General features: G+C 40.6%; 1 protein-coding gene across 1 annotated transcript; it reads right to left on the bottom strand.

The window, feature by feature from the left end:
* Positions 1-282: 282 nt before the first annotated feature.
* On the bottom strand, positions 283-21,553 carry T265_10346 (hypothetical protein; the record flags this gene model as incomplete). Its single annotated transcript, XM_009176691.1, has 3 exons — positions 283-850; positions 6,241-6,383; positions 20,255-21,553. 3 exons carry the CDS (start codon positions 21,551-21,553, stop codon positions 283-285), a joined length of 2,010 nt encoding a protein of 669 aa, XP_009174955.1.
* Between the last annotated feature and the right edge of the window lie 723 nt (positions 21,554-22,276).

Raw genomic sequence — 22,276 nt, 5'->3', positions numbered from 1 at the left:
TTTATAACACTGTGATGAGCCTCCGTTTGCGCAAATATGGAAGGATTACGTTTTACTGTTTCTTGTATATATTCACTTTAAAATCCGTGTATTATTGGTTCATTCACCGCTTTGTAAACACGCAATTTCGAGAATGATGAACGGCTCACTGATGTGACAAACGAACTCAAGTTAAAACAAAAATGACGATTGAATTCGTGATGAGAGGACCTGATTATGTGCATGAAGTACTCATTAAACAAACGGTAAAATATACCTCAAGCGGTCACACACCGATTTTTATCAGGGATTAAGATGACCGATTGAGTTGCGATAGGGCAAACGCGGATTACTGGAAATGCTGCCATGTGTTTCCATCTTTACGGACAAATGCCCATCGCTTGTTCTCAGAGAAGCGGATGATGGCGGAGATGGTAGCCGTCGACGCGTCCGCTGTCCATTCGATCCAACATCCTCCAAACAAGAACTGTGTCGACGCCATGTTGCACCAATTTGGAGCATATCAGTATGTTCGCGCATATCGGCACTTTGAGGGGAGCCATTAATGAAAACCGGTGGCGTGCTTATTTTTACTGGGTTTGTGGTATTGGTAAACTGTGCCGTTTGGTGTATATAGTTGCCCGGTTGCAATCGTGATGGACTTCGAATTCTATCTTGATGAGTTGGACTTGAAAAACTGATACCAAGCGTTTTGGATGACTGACGCTGACTGAAGTTGTCACTCAGTGGACCACCCGCTCGATGAACAGGGGAGGTTTCGCCACTTTGCGTGAGCGATTTCCGTGAGGTGTTAGTTGGTGCCGCCTTAGCGGCATGCTTCATCGATAGCATTTGTGAGCTAAATTCTTGGCTAAAAAATAAAAACGGAGAAGAATTCGCGTTTTACCTGCGTTGATGCAAAATTTGCTGGACATAAAGGCGAAAACCCTCAACATTCTAGCGGAAACAGACGCAAAATTGAGTCATGAACGTTCTGGGGTATGAGTACCTTGTGAAGCGGTAATACCAATTAAGTAAAATCGATTTAAACATGACTGGAGCTCTTCAATCGTCAGTAATTTTGTAATTTTTAAACGTTTTCTTTTAAGTTAATATCACACTGTGGCATCTGAAAATCAGCGGGATGCATAAATTTCCGGAAGGAATCACCTCGTTTGAATGTACTCTTGAGAAAGTTCTGGTTGCACACATTGATGGGATGTTACCTCAAACGGCGATATATTTTTAAGACCATAAAGGACAGTGGCTTAAAGCACACAGACCTGGTATTACTTTAAAAAACCGAAAAGTGACGACATGGCCACAGCCATAGGCCGAACAGGGAATGTATGGGCTAGACAGTAGCACGTATTTCCCAAGGATTGAGCAGACTGAACGGTGGTACGTTGGTTCCTCGAATGGACTTATAGTGAACATATAAACCAGCCTGGTGCAATAGCGGACGTCATCACATCGGTTCAAGCGACTACCGTGTCACCAAATATGAATTTATTGGTAACTAGCGGATTCGGAATTTGTGCTCTATCATTAGTTTCATGAGCCAAAAGCTATAAATCAAGCCTAAATGCTTCTGCAGAGGGCTTCTCGAGGATGTTTGGAGAGATTTGAACCCAGGCACTCCGGTTTTCTTGTAGAGGTTCTGAAGTGGTAATTCCATGATGATTCTGTAACAAGGCGAAAAAACAAGATAAAACACTGTACATCTCGGTCTTTGAGCAAGTCCTACTTTCATATATCATGAAGTTGAAACTTAAAGTTGAAACGGAACTACCATAAACCTCCACAATACCAATAGTTTTAAACAGTTTGCTCGGCCATCCAGTCTACGTATCACCACGGGATCTGAGTAGCCCGCCTAGAAGAAATGTAGACAAACACTGTGAGCACCGGCTTAACCCCCTGTTGGTCAATAATTCGAGAGGACTTAGTGGTAAAAGTTCAGATTTACTGACTGAGCATACTATGGTTTCAAACGAACCTCTACATCTCAACAGTCCCTATCTAGGCCTGAGGAGCCTGGCAGTATGCCAGCCCTCGTGATTCGCTTGAGCTATGTGGCAGCTGACCATAAAAAGACCGTCGAACTTGAAAGCTTATTATTATTATTACAATTGATGTGGTATTAGTAATGTCGCATTTGTGGATTCATCGATTGTTCTTAGAACAAGCCTTACTCAAGACTGAATGCAGTTTACATATTTTAAATCGGTGTATTTCTGAACTGAGCTTAGGGTGTGTATGCTGAGCAGTGTACAAAACAATGTTCAGTTAGCCCGGAATTTTTAAGGATGAAATCGCAAATGCTTCATCACGAACAACCCCACTTGGATTTCCTGCGCGCAAATTATGTTCACTGCGGTAGGATAGAGGTCTCTGTTGAATCTTCCAAGCAATTTAGTAGATTCTCACTCACAGGGAAACAACCACATCCTATGAAATATTGGTAACCAAGACTGCTGGTCTCCGTTCACGTCATCAAGATGGATATGGTACACATTGTTCTGTTTTTTTCTGGATAACCATTAATCCACTTAATTACAGACTGCTGTCCAGGGTGGATACAAGTGGAGATTACAGATAATTGCTACATAGAATTCTGAGCGAAATAATACCATTTCCGATATATACTGGAACAGGGATTGATTTGATCCCCAGGATTCATTTTCACTTTGTCTAATAAGGAGTTTTCGCCTTTTGCTAGATATACGCGCAAATGTCATTTGGATAGTCGTTTGCATTGCCGATTTGAGGATGAGATTACAATGATATTGATGGCTATATAATTCAAGGGTCAAATGCTTAAGCTTGGGACACACAATCACATAGAACTAAGCATGGCGTTTGAACTCCGGACACCTGACATGCAAAGCGAACGTGTTAACACTATGTTTTGTAATGCACCACCACTATTCCACCAGCACACGTTGGACGTATCTGAATTCTCACCTCTGAACGTGCGAACGTATTCACGCTGGAGCGATGTGATTGGTGTGCCCGATACCTCATCGGTATGACGACTTACCAAATGTCCTGACTGTGAAGATCGATTGGCCTGCTTCTAAGGACTTCCCGGGGAGGTAGCACCACAGACTCTTGAAACCCGCTGGACAACGTTTCCAGCACCCCGAGTAGCACATGCATGTTTTTCGAAACACGGATGGAGATTAACCATTGATTTCGTCCGTAAACTCATCTTCGCTGGTAATCGACGTCTTCCTGGATGAAGAACCCGATGCGGGACGAATCAAAATTAAGGGGCATTGACAGATATATCTCAGTCGCATGCTCAGTGGTGCACATGCATTGAAGCTGTTCTCTTTCATGTGCAGATTCTCTGCCCAGTCACCTCGAAGAAAACTTCACTGGCGCCTCTGTATCTTCTCAGCATAGTCGTCAACACCTGCCTTCACTTTGTAGCTACCCCAGCCTACCCCCAAATTATAACTTAACTGAAATATGGCAGCCACTACCACTGTAAGTAAAGCACTCGTTTTTACAGTCAGAGAGGATGGTGAACATTCTGTTTATTTCCACTTACCAGAGGTTACCAGCCGGTATGTTTTTATTTATCCTTCATGATGCTGCTGAATAAAATTTAAAAAATACAGCAAATGTGCTATATATTCAATCCTTGAGCTGCAATTTATTCTTGGAGTTAGTTTTTGGATCCTGTAACTGCCATACTCAAAAGGACATTTAAAATCCTCGGGTAATATGGAGTAAGGTCAAATTTAGCGTTGAGCGGACAAAGTTTTCTACTATTCTGACCGAAAGAGTCGTCAGAGTTTGTCAGTTTTCAGTTAAATTGAAACAACAGTAAAACGGAGGTAAATCCAATGATCCAGTTATTAATACTTTCATATTCAAGCCTCCAGTGGTGGACTGTCCACTCCGGTCAATCAGAAACCCGCTGTAATGAGACAGAGACTAGAATATTGATGATTTTCACGATCGGAGCGTGTTGAGTGCATTCGGAATATTGGAGCTCCATTTTCGGTAACGTAACTGATGTTCACTGAGTGTGAAAATTAACCTACAAACATGGTGTCACCATACTAGGAGACTCCGCCAGTACACATCAGGTAGTTTTTGTATATCTACGTTTATCTATTATGCATTTTAAGTGTAACTTCGATCGCCCAGTGAGACCAGTTAACTGAGAGACAATTCTATCGTTAGTTCATTTGTCCGGATAATACTCGACCTTGTTCCAACTTCAATACAATATCAAATCTGGTTGTGTCAGTTGCGTATGTCGAGTTTCACTTCAGCCGGGATTGAAGTACGGTGATATTATTGTTATTTATTTTACTTTGTGCTCACCATACTTATTTTTCTCATGGGTACTGTCTCGAATTGGGCCTCAAAATAACCTTGGAAACCAACTGCTGGTATGGTTCTTTAAAACTCGTCCGGGAAACGCAAAGACTGTGTTTATTTCATCTTTCATTAGCAGCAAATTTGACACCCAGGTATGTTAACAATTATTAGCCAAATACGACGGTGCCACCGCATATTCAATTTTGTTGTGTTACTGCTCAGCTGCTGTCTGATTAGGAACACAATATTACTGATCGTATAAATCCTTGAAAATAGTTGCTGGAGACAACCGGAGAGCAGGTTACAACAGTTTACTTCAATTCGCTATATTTTGATTTCAAAGTTGCCAGTATCATCTAATGTTTCTTCTTCCTATGTTACTATCGTATTATACAACAACTATAAATATGCGGGTACTTTTGAACTCGCGTTCACTGGTGTTGTGGCCAGTATATTTTGCCCAAATGTGTCCTCCAAAATAAAAAGGTGGGAGATCCTGCTGTGGGTTAGCAAAAGGATGGAAAATAAATTTGTATAAACACAATCATCAGCTCGTCACCTTTGTTGCAGTCATTCACTGGAAACTTACTGACCTCTTTTTGTTTGTTGTGTATACCGCTGGTGGACTTGCCTAGTTCCCCAATTTTATGTACTCGCCGTTAGTTGAAGGTTGTATGACAAGTTTTAATGGCTTTTATGCCGTCAAAGTTTCCCCCCTCGGCAGCCCAAACTGTTAGTTATCTAGCTTTGTTAAATGTCCCCCACTCGAGAGTCACCAGGGTACCAGTGCTCCAATTATGACAATTAACAGATCAAATACCGATGACGTCAACATCGTTCGGAAACGTATGAGCAGCGCTTTCAGTTTCCTGGATGACCACTTCACCTCAGCAACCAATAAGCATGTCATTTAGGAAAGACAACAGTCGTTCAGCAGTAACACACTTTCGGTTAGGGCTATGATACTGCCGAGTTTCCAAGTCTGGACAGGAAAAGGTCTAGAGTGAATTCGCGCTATAACCATTGAGCCATTACAGATAATTACTCCAGGAATTCTGCACACAGCAGAACTGTCGTTGGTGTTTTCACATCGGAAACCCAAACATTTATGCGCAGTCAACCTGCCTCACGAAGAGAGTTGGCATAAAGAGAACCCTTTTTCATCACCAAATCAAAACCTGCGATTTGTAAAATCATAATCCACCGTACAAAACGCTCCTAGTCTCGGCATTTGTAGAAGAGCAATCTAGTTCTTAGTGGTTCTTTGAGAATGGAAATTATGTTACGACCCTCAGTCTAACCATCCTTACTCTTTTTTGTTCACATATGAAAACAAACGATGCAACTGGTTTCGGACACAAGTAAACACTAGTGATTAACCTACGGAATCCATCATCCTTACTACATGTATATAATTTACTCAAACAGACTGAAGTGTTTTAGCAGTTTTAAATGTACAGCAAAGCTATTATGAATATTCTTGTACTCCCATGAACCTGCTTTCATCAAAATTCAGAAGGCAGGATGACCCAGCTTGCAAAGCAGAATATAAAGCACTGGACACTTTGCGGAACCGTTAAGGGCCCTGAAAACCTGAGTGCTATAGCAGAACAATCGTTTCCCGTCGGGAAAACGGCTTCATTGTGCGCCAACTAGAAAGGACTACAGTTGTCAGAAAACAAACGATGACGTTGACCCTTAGGAAGAAAACAGGTTCACTTGATAATAACCACATTCAGCTATTGCACCTGATCTGAACCGAGTGTGGAAAGTTTTGCACTCACGGGTGGAGGGAAATTGATAATGGAGTGACTGAGGAGAAGAAATGAACTAAGCTAGCAAGATAAAAAATAACAGAAATAAAATTTACTGGGTTAATACATGGCTTCAGGAGCGTAAGGATACCGTAGTGAGCCTTACCTTAATTGATAATGTTGTAGACTGATCAGTTCATCGTACGGCCGGTGTTCCGTCCGATTTAGTTGACACACGTGTAGCCATTCTATTCGTAAGGTGATTGAATTGTCCGACGGGCGCGAGTAACCAAACTCTGTGCTGCATACCTTAAAAAGCATGGAAAGCAAAAAGAACAGTACGCTTTTTTGGTATATTTGCATGATAAGGAGTCCCAATATTTGGATTAGCCTGCGAGCAAACATCGCAACAATAGTCTGGTCAATGTGATTCTTAACGGAACGAAGATAATTTGTGTCATGAGCATATTAGCACTGTCGCGCTAGATGGCATACATAAATGATAAAGGGTTTCTTCCAATGTAAATGGTGCTGCAGGCTTTCAAAAATGATGGTTAACTGAATCAACTGCGAAATTGCCCCTAAAATTAGCTTTTGTCCAACATTCCAATGTAGGTTTTGCTATACAATGTCGGAAAATTTATAACATAGCTGCGCAAAATTCAAGAACAACAAACGGGACAATGAAGTAAACGTAAAGAGCCTTATTGAACTATATAGTGTGTGCTTCGCCCAGTTGGCCTGCTGGAACTACTTATTTCGCAGAAGTCTGGCTGTCCCAAAGAATTCTAATAAAATATTCCCACCAAGTTGACTTCATTATATTATCCTATTGCAGAAATGGAACAATGGTAATTTCTATCGTCTGGGAGGCTGCTTTGGTGAACAGGTAATTGGGCCAAATATTATAGACAGCTGAATGCGTTTGTTCGTTTTGATTAGCTGTGCATTTGTCCATTTGCTGGATGTGGGAAGCAATTCAGCCAGTTCTTTATCTGTACTCTACATGAATTTTCGTTTCGTGTGAAACAAACTCAAGGGATTTGGGCGGAAGCGTAAGATAAATTGCATGCGACATCAACGAAGAACAATTCTGGTTTCATGGGATCTTGTGTTTCAAAACCAGACCACTGGGCACACATCCTGAATAAATCATCGCATTTCGTCCACGTGCCTAAAACAGAAAGCAAAACTAACAAACCTTTATTGAAGTACAGAATGGAGTAAAGCTTTTACTCCACGTGCTAAAATAAAAGCCATATGCTCTGCTTTCATTTGCTTCGTTCAGTGCGAGACTTTTTTGTTAGTTTTGACCGTCACTTAAGCGCATCTGAATAGTTTAGTGGTCAGTTGACACCGTGCGCTTCCGAGACAAGCACACTGAGATTTTTATCTCTCATATCGACAGCAGTCGTGAGTACATCATATACAACTAAAATGCACGTAAGGTTTACTTTAGTTTATTTCGTGTTGAAAACAACTCTGAGAATGTTCGCCTACAATGGCATGTCCTGGACACAACTTTTCTGAAGTGTTTAACTTAGAGCAGGATAATTATGCGCCATCTCAACCCACTTTTCTTCCTTCCCATCCAGTGAGGGCTTTAGTAATTTGAAAGACATATTCCCCTTCCCATTTTCAAAGAGCCCATGCGTGATGTGATGCGTTTGGTTGTTCTACTTCAAATCGGTGATGCACAGGGGTCAAGTTTCGGTCGTACTAGAAGTTACCGGCAGTTAATATGCATGCTTGAAATTTGTTACTACAACTCTACGAACAAACTCTGAACGCTCTCGTATCTTAAAGTTTGGATGGATAAATTTTCTGTGTGTGCTTGAGTAGCCAACCACATCATTGTAAGTAGGATACATTGTGAAGATGCGGAAGACGAGAGCGCGTGTCACAAAAAGTGTCAGAGAGGTCTGAATTCTAGAAATTAGTGTTCATAGTTTTCCAACTTAAATTCTAACCCTACTGAATGCCTAACGGCAATGATCAATTTACACATCCTGTTCCGTTTATTAGGTGAGCACACCACCCCGGAAATTCACAGCACTCCTCCAGGAAATACCTTAATATCGGTCATCTCTTTACAGGTTAAGGTACTCTGAAGGTAGAATTCTGCATGTACTTTATTTCAATTCATGCCCCACCCTTTCGACAGGTTTTCTGGTTACATCACTATAAGCCAGGACAACCTGTTGAATTGGACACTGCCAGTTACACCACGTGTAACGTAAATGAAACTGGAATACTGTCGTGTGAGTTTTCCTCTTCGCTTATCAGCTAGGCTGAATGGATTTGAAGTAGTCCATCATAATGTTCCTCCTGGAGGACAACATAATATTTTTTCTGTCTAAAGCAGCCTGTCCTTTTTCCTAAACTGCTTGTAAAGCTCTTCCTGTGTAACAAAAGCAATGATTTATTTCAAATTTCACTCTCATATAGTCTTTCACCACACCACATTATCTAGCTCACTACCTTTTGACAATCGCTTTTAACATCAGCCTCTCTTATTACCGCGAATGTCTTATGGAAACCAGTTTATGGTGTAGAAAATTAAAGGTCTGATGTTATTCAGCCTCATTACGTTTGCGATAAAGAGCTCAGGCACGGATGAGCTGATCTAGTTGGTAGGTCTTCGAAATCTCGCCAGAAATTCTGCATTGCTGCTTGAATATATTAAGATAATTATCGAATTTTTCAGGGTGATAGATAATTAGTTCTCCATCCCATATAGGCATATGCGGCCAAAAAACCCATCCAGTTCTGGTTAGTCACTGTTTGTGTCATGGTTTTAGTTAACTTTATGCCTCTCTACTTGTGAGTGGCGAGTGATTTTAAGTTCATTTTCCAGGGATATAACTTCTCACACACGACAACATAACGAAGCCATCAAAGCCGCGCTATCTCCTGCGTCTCAGAAGCTACGAGTGCGAAATAGCATATGAAACAATCATACTACACGCTTGACTCACTTCAAAAATAAGATCCCTATTTTATGTTCCGGAAATAGCGAGACAATACCATTTTTCACGGTTGAAGGAAATTTGATACGGACACAACACTTCTATCGCGTTTTCACAGTGGTTGGAAATAGGCTAGCTGTATGAGCGAGACAAATCTATTTTGGAGCGCCCGCAGACAAATCTGAACAGACGCTAATCCAATCAGATCAGTCCTGAGCCTACATATGAAGACAACTATCAAACTGATAGATTTCTGGTTGTCCTGATCCGACAGAGCGAGATCAGCGTAGCATTTAAGTCCATTGACTGCTCTTGCATGTATTTTATTGTCATACTTCAAACATGCTTGGGGTCGAACCGACCGACAGAATAGACAACGTAATTTTTCGATTAACGACTCATTTCCTGATTTCAGTGATTTCGGATTATAGCGTTCAGGTCAAGATATGTGTAGACCAGAGAAAAGCAGTCAAGTAACATTTCTTCGAAGAGGGCTTTTCGCAAAATTCCGCAGAAAAAGCTGTACTATGGGCTTACAGAGAGTATACCCACTGAATGCGTACAGCGTACTCACTGGTCTACCATACAGCACTTCTCCTTAAGAGGTGATATTGATATTTAAGTCTGAAAACTAAGCGTGCGCTCCACAGGAAATATTGTCACTAGAATATCCCGAGTAACTAATTTGTATCCGTTTGTTTGTGAGATCACACGTTCATTTGGACCAGATATACATTAAGGACAACGTTCTTCTCATATTAAATGTAAAGTATAGAATTAAGCTATAGTTTAGGCTGATATTACACATTATGATACATGTAACCTTACCTATCTCGTTTCAAGAGAGTGATGTTCTGAACAAATGGGTCACATTAAATTTCATTCAAATTGCGCAATTGTCGGGTAAGTTGCATAAAATTGTCGTTCAGCCTCAAAAGCACAAAGTACAAGGTAAATTTTGGAGACCATAAATGTTGCTAATACTTTCTCAAGAATTAATCAACCGTCTATTTCTACTTGACCGAAGCCGTCTAGAGCGCAGTTCTTTGTGCCTCACTAAGGCCACTCTAGATCCCACTGTCTCAAACGAACAATTGCGTGACATCAACTGAGGGTTAAATTTACGTGGTGGTGTAACATACCATTAGATTTTTTTTGAAAAGAATAGACCACTTGGCAAATATCATCACCATCCAACTAGTAGTTTTTCCTTCACAAATTCATTATTCTTCGTGTCATTCTTGAAAATGGGGAACGCGACCTTATCGACTGAAGGGCTTCTAAATGCTTTCAGTGCTATTATCGGGATGTCTGCTTCGGTATCATCAGACCATTTGCCTAAATGTCCTTAGAGTGGGAAAGACAGGATCTAGGGTAATATGTCAAAAGTGTCAAAACGTGACAAACTTTTGACAGTACGTCGGGTGCCACTAATAATGCTCGGCGGGTATGTGCAGAAAACGGTGCGTCCCCAAGGTCACCATCGGCCACCATACGTTGCGGATAGCAGCACGCGACCAGCTAAGTGGGTGAGAAATTTTTCACTACAGGGATGTCGCTGGACAGAATGAACAAGCGAACGAAAAAACGACCATTTAGCCAATCTATATGTTTACGTTTAAGCTGTGTTTGACCTGACCTGACAATGCAACTATGTCCTTGTACCTCATCGCCCAGTTTGGCATGCTTAGTTCAGGAGTAACCAAATAGGACGGTACGCCCCGTCACAACAGATGCACATTTTATTGTAATATGTATCACTGCTGAATAATTGTTGGCCTGAGAGTTTCATCTTTAAATTGCTTTTTGTTCTCTTCTCGCTCTGGATGGCTGATTTGCACGTTTTTCCAAATCGTTACCATGTTTTGGTCTCTTTATGTAAAATTGCGCATTCTGATCCTAGAAATTCGCCTTTCGCCTTTGAATGTGTTCTCACTTGTAGTTTAAAATAACTGCAGAGATAGCCAAAATGATAGGGCCATAAGCTGTTTTCTCAAAAAAAGGACAGCGTTTTTTGGTTGGCTGCAAAGCTCACTCAATAGGTAGCTAGTATCGGAGCCAGACTCACTGGTCTGCAGTGAAGTAAGGGCCGAATGTTACCTCATAAACCATAAAACCATAAACAGTTTGTTGGGAGCTGAATGTTGTGCTGCCTGCCAGACTCCAATCCTGGTGTATTTGTGGGAATATAAAACTTGGACGAGCATGTAGGGTACTGTTGCAGGTGGTCAGTCGCGCAAACACGATAGCACAAAAACCGTCATTTTCATCAGTTGCTTGCCAATCACTGTCTATCACGTCTCATCCGTCTAGTTGGTTTTCGCCCTCTGAAGTAATGGATTTTGGGCGAACTGAAGATATAAGTTATTTCAAGGATGATTTTTTGATGCGCTAATGTCATACGAGCACGGCGTCGGATATCGGGTGAAATTTATTCACACAAACCCACACCGAATGTGTTTAGTCGGACTAAGGTCATAGGTGCTCACAACGTATAGAGAATTTACATCACAGGGAGTATCGTCGACATAAAATGAAGCATAACATTGGTGTTCAACACTGATAGTTCGCCGCCTCAATGACATGGCTTATTTGGAAGCCCTACGTTGAAATAAAAGAATGAAATAGGCTGGGGAATGGGCTCAGTATTAACCTGCCACAACAACTCAGAAGTGCGTACAACACCAGACACTCATTCAGGCAGTCTGGATAAAAATCGACCACAAAAACGCCACTAACATTGCTTAGCAGTCGTAGCTCGCAGACTCTACAATCAGGTGAAGGAAAGAACAGGTGGTCCCTCTCCTGGAAGACGAGTCTCAACGCGGAACCCAGATTTTCCGTGATCTCTTTCAAAACCCTCTGCCAGGTCAGATGCTCGCCAACTCGTTGGTTCTGCCACTGTATATTGGGTACGGGAATCAGCAATCGCCTCGGCAAACGATAGTCCACCATGCACAAACATGACCTTTATGGTCATTATTGAAGGCGTGTTAGGATATTTTCAGTGACAACTTTAAGTTTTCTGTTTCTTAACAGTGAATGAGGAGCAGGGATTTTTACACAATAGTCTATTATTCAGAGGCATGTGGTCAGTGGCAACAGAGCCCGCAGCTCGCCTAATTTCAGTTAGTCAAGGGATAATACTCCAGAAGAAAATATTTCAAAATACATAAAAACACCATGCAATGTCGTTGTGTGCTTCATGAGACCGAAATCTAACAAAACGTTTGACAGTAGCATGAAAACACATTCTTTCAGGGGTAGCTGTGTTAGGATATTTTCAGTGACAACTTTAAGTTTTCTGTTTCTTAACAGTGAATGAGGAGCAGGGATTTTTACACAATAGTCTATTATTCAGAGGCATGTGGTCAGTGGCAACAGAGCCCGCAGCTCGCCTAATTTCAGTTAGTCAAGGGATAATACTCCAGAAGAAAATATTTCAAAATACATAAAAACACCATGCAATGTCGTTGTGTGCTTCATGAGACCGAAATCTAACAAAACGTTTGACAGTAGCATGAAAACACAAACATTCTTTCCAGGGGTAGCTCTGAGTGAACCACACATATCATCTTTCAAATGAATAAAGTGCAGAGCTTCTTAAAAACTGCGTAGACGTTTGACTGTATGCAGTGCAAAGGCAAAAAAAATATTGGTTTGGCTCGTTTTCCCTAACAAGTTACCTTCGCAGGGACGATGAACTTACCACTATGGCAGAGACAAGAATACAGTTGTTCTGAAAGCGAAATCTTTGCAAAGGGCAAAAAAGTTCGTAGGAATTACTGTAACTGACTGAGGGATAGCATGAAAAATATAATTGGTGTTTGTTTGTGGAAAATCAAGGTATTATATTCCCGTTCCCATTAAACGTCTTAGAAACAAGCCATTTCTCATAGTAACTGCTGCTAGAATGAACCATAACCAATTAAAACACGCAGATAACACAGCCGATATGGCCATTTATTCGCGTTCACGTCACAATGGAGAAAATACTAAACGCCTTTTATAACTCGACGCACTTAAAATAAAGCCAAAGTTGACTCAATTATCATGGTCACTAACCTATTTTTGAACTACAATATTCTATACTGATAGGGTGGACGTGTCTTTAAAAGACAAGTTTTCCGGAGGACACTTGAACTGAAGATTAAAATATTTGGAACAAACGTTTTGTTCACAGGGGGCTACTCGGTTCCTAAATTAAAATCAAACTTTTATGTTTGTAAAATCCATGACTGTACATTGCTCTCTTTGTCTAGCTCGTTTCACGATTTTCAAACAGGAATGTGGTTCACTTCATTTCTAACAGAGGATGTCTTATTTATGTAAGCATGTAAAGGTTTGGAATAATTTTCTGATCGGACAGTAGTGAAAAATAACCGTGATTGAGCGCCAACAAATCTAGACATACTAGAAACGATTTAATGTAAGTTGCTCGCGTAGAACATGCTACCAGTGAACAGTATTTTTGTATGGTTAACATCAGTCATTCATCCAATTTATAACTGACACCTGTTTTAAAATGAAAGTGTAGCTTACTAAGTTATCACACCTGTGTTATCGTGTGTTTTCAGTTTGCTCTCGTGCATGCGCAATTCGGACTATTTGACACCTAATATTAAAATATTGCTATGCACACTAAGTGAGCAACCAGGGCATCCCTTCTTTAAACACGGTACATACGTATAAACTGCACTAACATGAATAACGCTGGGCTGTATCATACTGTACAATATCCCATCGTGTTTAGGTAAGCATAGATCTGGTTGGTAATTCAGGAAGTGGTTAGAGACGTTGTAGGTTACGATTGCGTTACTGCTGTTTTGATCCCTTATGACAGTTTGACGTGCCAACTGGGGAAGTTTCAAAATTAAGTTAGAACAAGACGTTCTAAGTTGAGTCAAGCATGTACTTCTTCTGAACCCGATCAATTTCAGGTTAACCGGACAAGTTGTTCCTTGGGTCATATTATCATAGTGCTAACGTATAAAATGAGTCGTTCAACAAGATTTTAAAGCCCGAAATCCGAGTTTTGGTTTGGTTACTCTCTGTACGATTCAAATAACCACTCAACTACCGATATCAGAAGAAAAATCATGTCGTCTACTACTGCGCTTTAACCAGCACAAAGGTTCACTGACGTACTTCATTAAAAACCGCAATAAAGTGAGCCTAATTTCTAATAGGACTATAAACCACGACATTGTTTTCTCTGTTTTTCGCCTACTCACCGTCATGCCTAGGTAGAATTTACGCACGTTTATTCAAAATGATAATAATACTTCCAAATTGTAAAGTAAACCTAAAGGAGTGCTTTTTTACTATTAAATCCGCGACTTCTTTATACGCAATTTGAAAAAAAATTACATCATTCGGTCACTTTTCAAAAACCCACGTAACCGAAATGCATTCTAGTAACTGAGCCGTTGGCCCTTAACCGGTATAGCCTGGTATTAAGTCGGAATGATATTTTAACATCTGAATAACCCACTCAGTCACTTAAATATTTCAAAACAACGCAAACCTTGCAAGCATTTCCAGTGAGCAATTAGGACTATTTTACAAAAATTAAAAAACTTCTTTCGCCTGCCCAACGTTTGTGTGTTCATAGCGAAGAGGGTTCCCTAGATTCCGACGACAGGTACAAACCTAAGCTCTTCTCACTCATTGAATGAAGCAAAACTTAAGATACTTATCATCCGTGTTGTGTAAGTTAAATGGAATGTCATACAATTTTACTTCTGCGAAAAACAGTGCGGAAAAAATAATCAGGATATTTTCTATACTTGTAAAGGTATAATAGAATAAAAATTATATTTTATCAATGCTTCCCTTGAACATTACATGACACTCTATGTCTTCTTCAGTATCAGTGTTAAACTTCAAAGCAAAAGCTACTAGTTCACATGTTTAGGGTGACTAAGAGGCTTCGGTTCTGCCCCAACGTCTTTGAGGAAAACTTGTTTCTTTTATTTAAAAGTGTTTTGAAAATTTTAACCAACTGTCCACTTTAGGGATTCTGGTTTACTAAGGACTGTCGCGAATGAATGAGTAACTTGTTGCAAGACATTTATCTTGTGCTCCAGGGTCTACGCAGATAAATCAATGTGATAGTATATGGTTTATGGTCTTTATTTCAAATTTACAGCAAGATCCTTTAAACCACTTTGTGTAAGAATCAGGCCAGAACTCATTGTTTTCAAAGATCTTTCATAGTCACCAGTTTGCTATACACAAATGGTGTTCCTGAACTTCGCTGTATGAAATGTTCGTATAAAATGCATATGGAATGCAAAATTCAATATGCACAAAATGCTGAATTTGAAAGAACTGACGGGCTAATAATGAAAAATAGAGTAACCAAGTTAAGATACACCTTAAGTTATTATCCTTCACTCTCATGCCCTAATAGAATTTTGGAGGTGCTGTTAGCGGGTGGCTCGATGGTACTTGAGCTGCCCATCCACCAGCGTGTAAATCGATAAATATTGATCAGTATTACACTTAATCGTTCCATAAGCTAAGGATAAGTCCTATATAAGCACTACTACATAGTATGCAATTTCTCATGTGCACTACGAGCGTCGTTTTGCTGCAGTTTGTGGTCCCTAGTCTTGAGGACTGAATTTCCTTTGCGACGATGCTGCTTTCTCACAGACTCCAGCTCGATGTACACACTGAACTGGGGGCAAATGAACCGAAACTAAAAGCATCCTAAAATGACAACCTGAATTCCTTCGTCTTTTGAAAGTTCTACAGAATTATTGTTGATTTTGACTGTCTCGGAAAATGAACTAGCCACACTAGTAGAGCATTATCCCGGCAGAAATAATGCATTCCCACAATAAAGTGTCCATATCTAGTGGGCACACTTCCAAGTGTGCAAAAAATGGATACTGGAAAACGTCTGGAAACGATTGAGGAGTCATCTTTCTTTGGAAACGTTTTGAGAACAGTCGTAATGTCCCCACAATTCAAAGGGTTGGAGCATGATTCTCCCCCGATCACCAGCTGCATTCTGCACGATCAAGGGCCATCAAGGGCAAAGTGATAAGTAAGGGATCTGCTAAAACGTTTAGTTTACAAAGATATGACAGTGATGAGTTCAAATCGAAGCTAAGCGCTTTTGTTTCAGCTACGGACGACTCGGTGACCCAGATAAAGTAAACCCTGTTTGATTTGCTCACTGTGGTAGGTAGTATGATTGCAACCGGTTCATCGGCAAATCGAGACGATGTCATCAATCATCAGTTGAGAGGTGAAGCCTAGGGGTGAATCTGTGTTTGTGTGTTGATTAATGTGTTCTGCGCTGCTTATAGGGACTGTCCCATTACAATAGGTTGTTCGGCCAAGCGGCCCGTTAATATCAGTACTGACAAAGTTGGTTTTCATTTTAATCATAGTGCTGTTTCCTTCTATCGATGCTTGAGTTTGTTTATCCTCTGATTTCTTCGGGTTTTACGCTGTGTTATTTTCAAGCATAACTTTAAGGGGTTTCCTGTTTCTTGACGTGTTTTCGGTTTGATTTGCGAATTCTAGCCGAGAAACTGGATACATTCACGTAGTGATGCATTAACTGATTGTACTGGCTGATTTAGTTTGCCTTGGGGTTCCACAATTTCAAAAATGTACTTAAGATTTTGTGCCTGCATGTGTTGCGGTTTTTACGTTCTTATCAGAATTTATGCCTTACTTGGTCTCTGTGTATGGAGTTAAATGGTGGATGTCATGATTTCCAGTGGTTTAAATGTCTTTTCGAAGTATACATCCGGTTTCCCGGAGTCCGTTCAGCGTGAAGAGTTTTGCATTTGCTACACCCAACCAGATAAAGCATGTTGTTTCTCTTGGTTTTATCAACATGGTCTTCTCTTTTTCGGGGTCGGTTTCTGAAAAGCATTGCATAATTTGTGGGCAGTTTATTTTAAGCGTATTTATTCGGTCGCACATCGAACAACGTATGCATATTAAGAACAACTGCACAAAAATGCAGGAATGGGAGATTACAACTGAACGGTATGACAAAATTTGGAGAACCTCGGACGGCAATAGCGATAGCAGTTTCACTTTCAGGACAAAGTCATTATTCAAAGTTTTCAATGCTTGTCATACCGCCAATAAAGTATACCAAGCTCTGGAGGAAGAACTAATCTACCTATGAGAGCATCAGTTTTAGGGTCATTCAACAAATCACCATGAAATGTTTATTCCTTAGTTGAAGGATGAATCGCATTGCAAATCGCTATCTTTGTGCAAGACAGTAAATTTCAGCTAGGAGATCTAAAGCCTGAAACTCCATGGATTTTTACGCGACGCCCACTTCTAGCGAGTAATAACAAAAGTGAAACAGCTATACAGTGCATTCTCAACTATAAGCAGTTCCACTTAAATGACAGTCACTTCTAAAAACCCTGAAATCTCGTCACAATGACAACAGACATCATTACTTGAGAGAATGAGACATTTTGGAGCTCTCTTTATGATTTTTTTCTGTACAAGAAAGCCGAAAAGCACCAAAGAGCTGCTTCCTCCTCATTGGGTGTCAATTTTGGGCGCATCAAGAACATTCAAAGCCGCGGCTTCAAGGCCATAAGTTAAAGATCAAGTCGATTAGATACCATGGCCTGATAGGCGGTATGGTCCACTCGCATCCAGAAAATTGAACGCACTCATTCACTGATCATGAAATCTCTATCTCGTCGTTACCTAGTCGCATGCTCACTCAATCCAGACTGATGAATAATCAGTTGGAATGCCCACACATATTGTTAATTTTGGAGGTTTGTTTGTAATATGAAGGGATTTAGGGATTTGAAAAACCAGAGAGTGATCGATAGAGAAAAACTGTACTGGATGCAAATTAAGCAAGTGGTGGCTTGCAAATTATTGCTGGATAGACAGACGTCCCCTTCGTTTGGAAAAACTGAATGAAAGGACTACATCTCCAATTCTTACCAAAATCTAGACTATATTACTGTTCGGTTTCTTTGAAGCAAAATTCATTTCGAAACAATTAGGGGCAAGGAGTGCTTTGCAAAGGGAAATGCGAACGAAAAACCAAAACTCTTAACATGAAAGGTTGTCAGTCTATGAGCTGCCTAATTATACGCTGCTGCAAATATAGGATATCCACCAGGGTGTAATCAACTAACCGATTACGTCACAATAGTCAATAGGTGGCTGTGTTGAACCACACCTACTTTTTTGTAGAAAATATTTCGATGAGTACCAAAATCCAAAGAGATCTTGTGGGGGATGCAATGTGCAACGCTGTCATTTTCTGTGTGTACCTTACACGTGTGAATTGTATTTTTTATCAAGAAAGATAAGGCCCATGTTAATAAAAACGTCCAACTGAGCGATAAACTACATACCAACCTGAGTGCAAAGTCTACAGTAGATAAAACTTTTTGTGTAAAAAATTACCTTCTGCATTTGAGCTCAAATGGGATGACCATATTCCGTTCAGAAAATAACCTACGCGCATGTTTTATGTACCATCGGCTGCCATTTATGTTGGCTAAGCCAGCGACATCCTCCAAAACAAATAAATACAGTTGTTTTGTATCTAGCACACTACTGCAAGAGGCTACGTGTGTACCCGTCGGCCAATAGCCAGCATTCCTAATATCGGTAGATTTCCGGAGGTCAAATCGAGTACTTTATTCAGTGGGTCTCTAAATCTGAGAAAATTTCACACTGTGATTATTGTTTGCTTCCAGTATAGATTCAGTGCTATTTTGTCACAAAAAAAACGCATTTCTGAACTATCAAATAAAATCATGACAGGTTGTGTTTCGTTATATTCACTCTAACCTGCTAGCGATACTACCTACCTAACCAGGCATTAATTTGTCACTTGCTCAGGGAACGACGCGCTTTATTTCAACGGTTTGTGACCACGGCCATTGGAAAAATCCCGCAATGTATCAAAATTCATTTCATATGTGAACCCATCTTGGCAGCTTAAAACGCGAGTGTATCATGGTTACTGAACGAGATAGATTGGCTTGTCTGGACCACAAAAACTAAAAAGGGAGTATTCCGTTAAGCTGTAAAAATTCGTGGGACGCGAAAACACCAGAGGACAGGACAATACACTTAATTTTTCTACCATATGAAACTCAAGAATAGTGTTGTGAGTGCGGTGTAGATCGTGGAGTGGTAAAAGCAAACCGAAAACGCGCAACACCGATTTTGAGAATATCAAACACTACAGGACAGTAATTACAGGTCCATCACTTTGGAAATATGATACACTTATTTAACTGCTATATAATATGGAGTGACGTGACTTTGGAAACACGCATGTTAACACACGTTTTACGACAAAAGCGGCGACATTGACGTGAATAAAGTAAATAAATGGTGGATCGGATTCCAAAGCTCCAACGTTATTCTCAAAGTCAATATTTTGGTTTTAACAAAAAGTAACCACTCCTAAGTTTTAAAGCCGCCCATAAAAAGTGCAAGTTATGAGTGTTTTCTTCCATATCTATCCACTGATGAATGAAATTGAGTCCATGAATTCTACTAAGAACAACTGGGGAATTGCAGCAAACTTATTTACAACTGCGAAATGTTTTAAACTTTGAATGACCCAGGATGCAACATGGTAGGTTTTCTCAGTCAACAGTTTAGACGGAAAGTTCCGACGGCATTTACAACAGTGGGGTAAGCAATTTACTAGAGTACATATATTTTGACAAATCATGCCTGGGACCCAGATATTCGGAACAGATATAAGAAGTTCACATTATGGCCGCGGACATAACCGAACGTAAGTTTGTAGTGTGCCGGGTTTGTGTCGTGCCGACAACACAATTGAATTGAAAAACTGCTGTTCACTGTTAGGCTTTTTTGTGTCTAAGATGGGACAGCGCTGAATATTTGGATGCTAGGAGCCTATAAATAGGTTATTTAGGCATGAAGCCAAAGTGGTTTTACCTACATGAACAAAAAACATGTTAAATGAGCAGTTCGGTGAATTTTTGGAGATTAGTGGTTTCACGCAACTTGTACGTCGAAACTGCCAGCCCGATCCCTGGCTGGAGAAGCATTCCTTGCTGCTAACAATTTGGAATTAACTTTAACGACATTTGATGCAATTTAAAAATTTGCTTGTAATTTGACCAGTAAATGTTGGCTGAACTTTTTGGAAGCAATAAATCCAAAATTGTCGAATGAAATAAAAAAATGAATTCAACAAACCTTGTCAACTTCCAGCAGGAGCACAACGTCCTGCGAGATATCTGATACACTTAGCCGATTATCAGTAGTGGATTTCGAGATTAAAGGCACGTTTATTGTGTAAAAGTTTGTGAGAGATTTCACGACATCCAGGGCTGGGTCATAGGGGATCAGCTGAATAGCAAATGCAGTTGACCTGTTTACTACCATACCTTCGGTGTCATCTTTCTTTTGAGAAACTAGATTCTCGGGGTCTGGGAAAATCCGTAACTTCACGAGACTACCCAAAATGTCACTCATTACAATCCAGTCAAAGCCATCGTTGTCCGTGACGCGTGAACAATTTTTACCACCTTGTGGGGCCGTCGGGATCAAATCAACACGGCTTATTTGTAGTGCTTTATAAAGCTCAACGCTCAAGTTAATTTTGTGTTTCGCTGTGACCACTGGTCCACCGCTTGATGCAAACCATCGACGATCACCAATCGGCACAGGGGCCGTTGTGGCACCTATTTCTGGCGGGATAAGCTGATCTATCACAGCGGATTTCGCTGTTCCTGCCTCGTGCCAAGTTATTGTTGTTTTGTATTGAACTCGTGTCCAGTTTTTGGCACGACTATGTCTCTGTATGAAAAATGAGGGGCGACAATCTCGATCTGAACTGCCGGTACGTTCGGGGATGGACTTCCAATCAAGCACCAAACTCCAGTCGGCCCCGGCAAAATTAAAGCTTGTACTTTCTAGTGTCTTGCACCGTGAAACTTCTCTTGGATCTCTTGGTACACGCAATTGTTCTTCATACGTTGTAACTGCACCACGCAGTTCAACTTCCAGCAAACATGATGAATCATCAAAAACATATCGCTCCTTCGTCAAGTATCCGGACTCTATCCACCTAGGTACTTTAAACGAAGGCTTGACCGAGGTGAAATTCGGCTCAATTTCTTCACGTGTCAGGTTTCGCATGAAGTGTTCCTGGTGAAGTATGGTGAAACGGACGTAGTTCAAGTGTGCTTTCATCATGTTGGACAAACCACAACAGTGCAGTGCAAACCCCAAGGGTTGTTTCTGATAGTGCACAACAAATGAACCGCGTCTTGCTTGTGCATCCAGTGGGTCACTGTAATACTCCAGTTTAACATACCATGACAATCCGCCATAGGAAAACTCCTTTGATTGTACTGACTGAAGAAATCCACGAGTGAGCTGAGATGGGACAACGAAAGTAAATATATGGGTGTCATGTTTTCCAAGCACTCGAACAATCTTGTGTAACTGCAGTGTTGGAAGCTTTCCGGGACTGGACAAGTTAAGTTTCATGGTGCTTTGGTTTAGTGAATGAATAACAATGAATAACAACAACAATAGAAGTAATAGGCTGGATTTGACAAGCCAAGCTTTTGGTTGGACGATAACACCCACCCACGCGTGATAATCAACATGCATTTTAATTGGTTCGGACAGTGGGACGAGTACTGAGATTTATTCACGGTTAAATACGTGGATACGTGAGTTCATCGGTCGCCAACCCGATAAGCAGACACGGATAAATATAGCTTCCGGCATATTTAGGAAAAGCTCTGGATAAAAACAATTCTTTTTCATCATAACCGATGACCACCAGTAAGATAATACGTGAGACCGCTTTACGTCAGCATACATTATTTACCAGCGGAATATTCAATTTTGACGTGAGAAATTTCCACGGTAGTAACTATCCATACACGGCATTGTTGAAACTCGTGAGTTTAGTACTGATAATAACAATTTCAAGTTCGAATACACGCGGATTATTTCAACGGTTCGGGTATAAAACCTTATTAAGTGGGTCCCTCTGAGCTTCGTATTATGGCTGTGGCGTTGGATAGTTAACTTTCAGACGCATCTGCGCATGTGTTAAAATGGTACCCCAATGATGCGTAGAAAATATGACCCCACAATATTACACCTATATCCAGGGGATTGTCATCACTTCCTCGTAGTGATTATGTAACAAGCATGTGGTATGGTACAAGCGACCTGTAAGATTTATCATTTCGACGT

This window comes from Opisthorchis viverrini, assembly GCF_000715545.1.
Source record: "Opisthorchis viverrini unplaced genomic scaffold opera_v5_360, whole genome shotgun sequence".
In the NCBI taxonomy this organism is placed as follows: Eukaryota; Metazoa; Platyhelminthes; class Trematoda; order Opisthorchiida; family Opisthorchiidae; genus Opisthorchis; species Opisthorchis viverrini.
The sequence above is the reverse complement of the archived record's forward strand: the minus strand, read 5'-3'. Positions and strand labels throughout refer to the sequence as shown.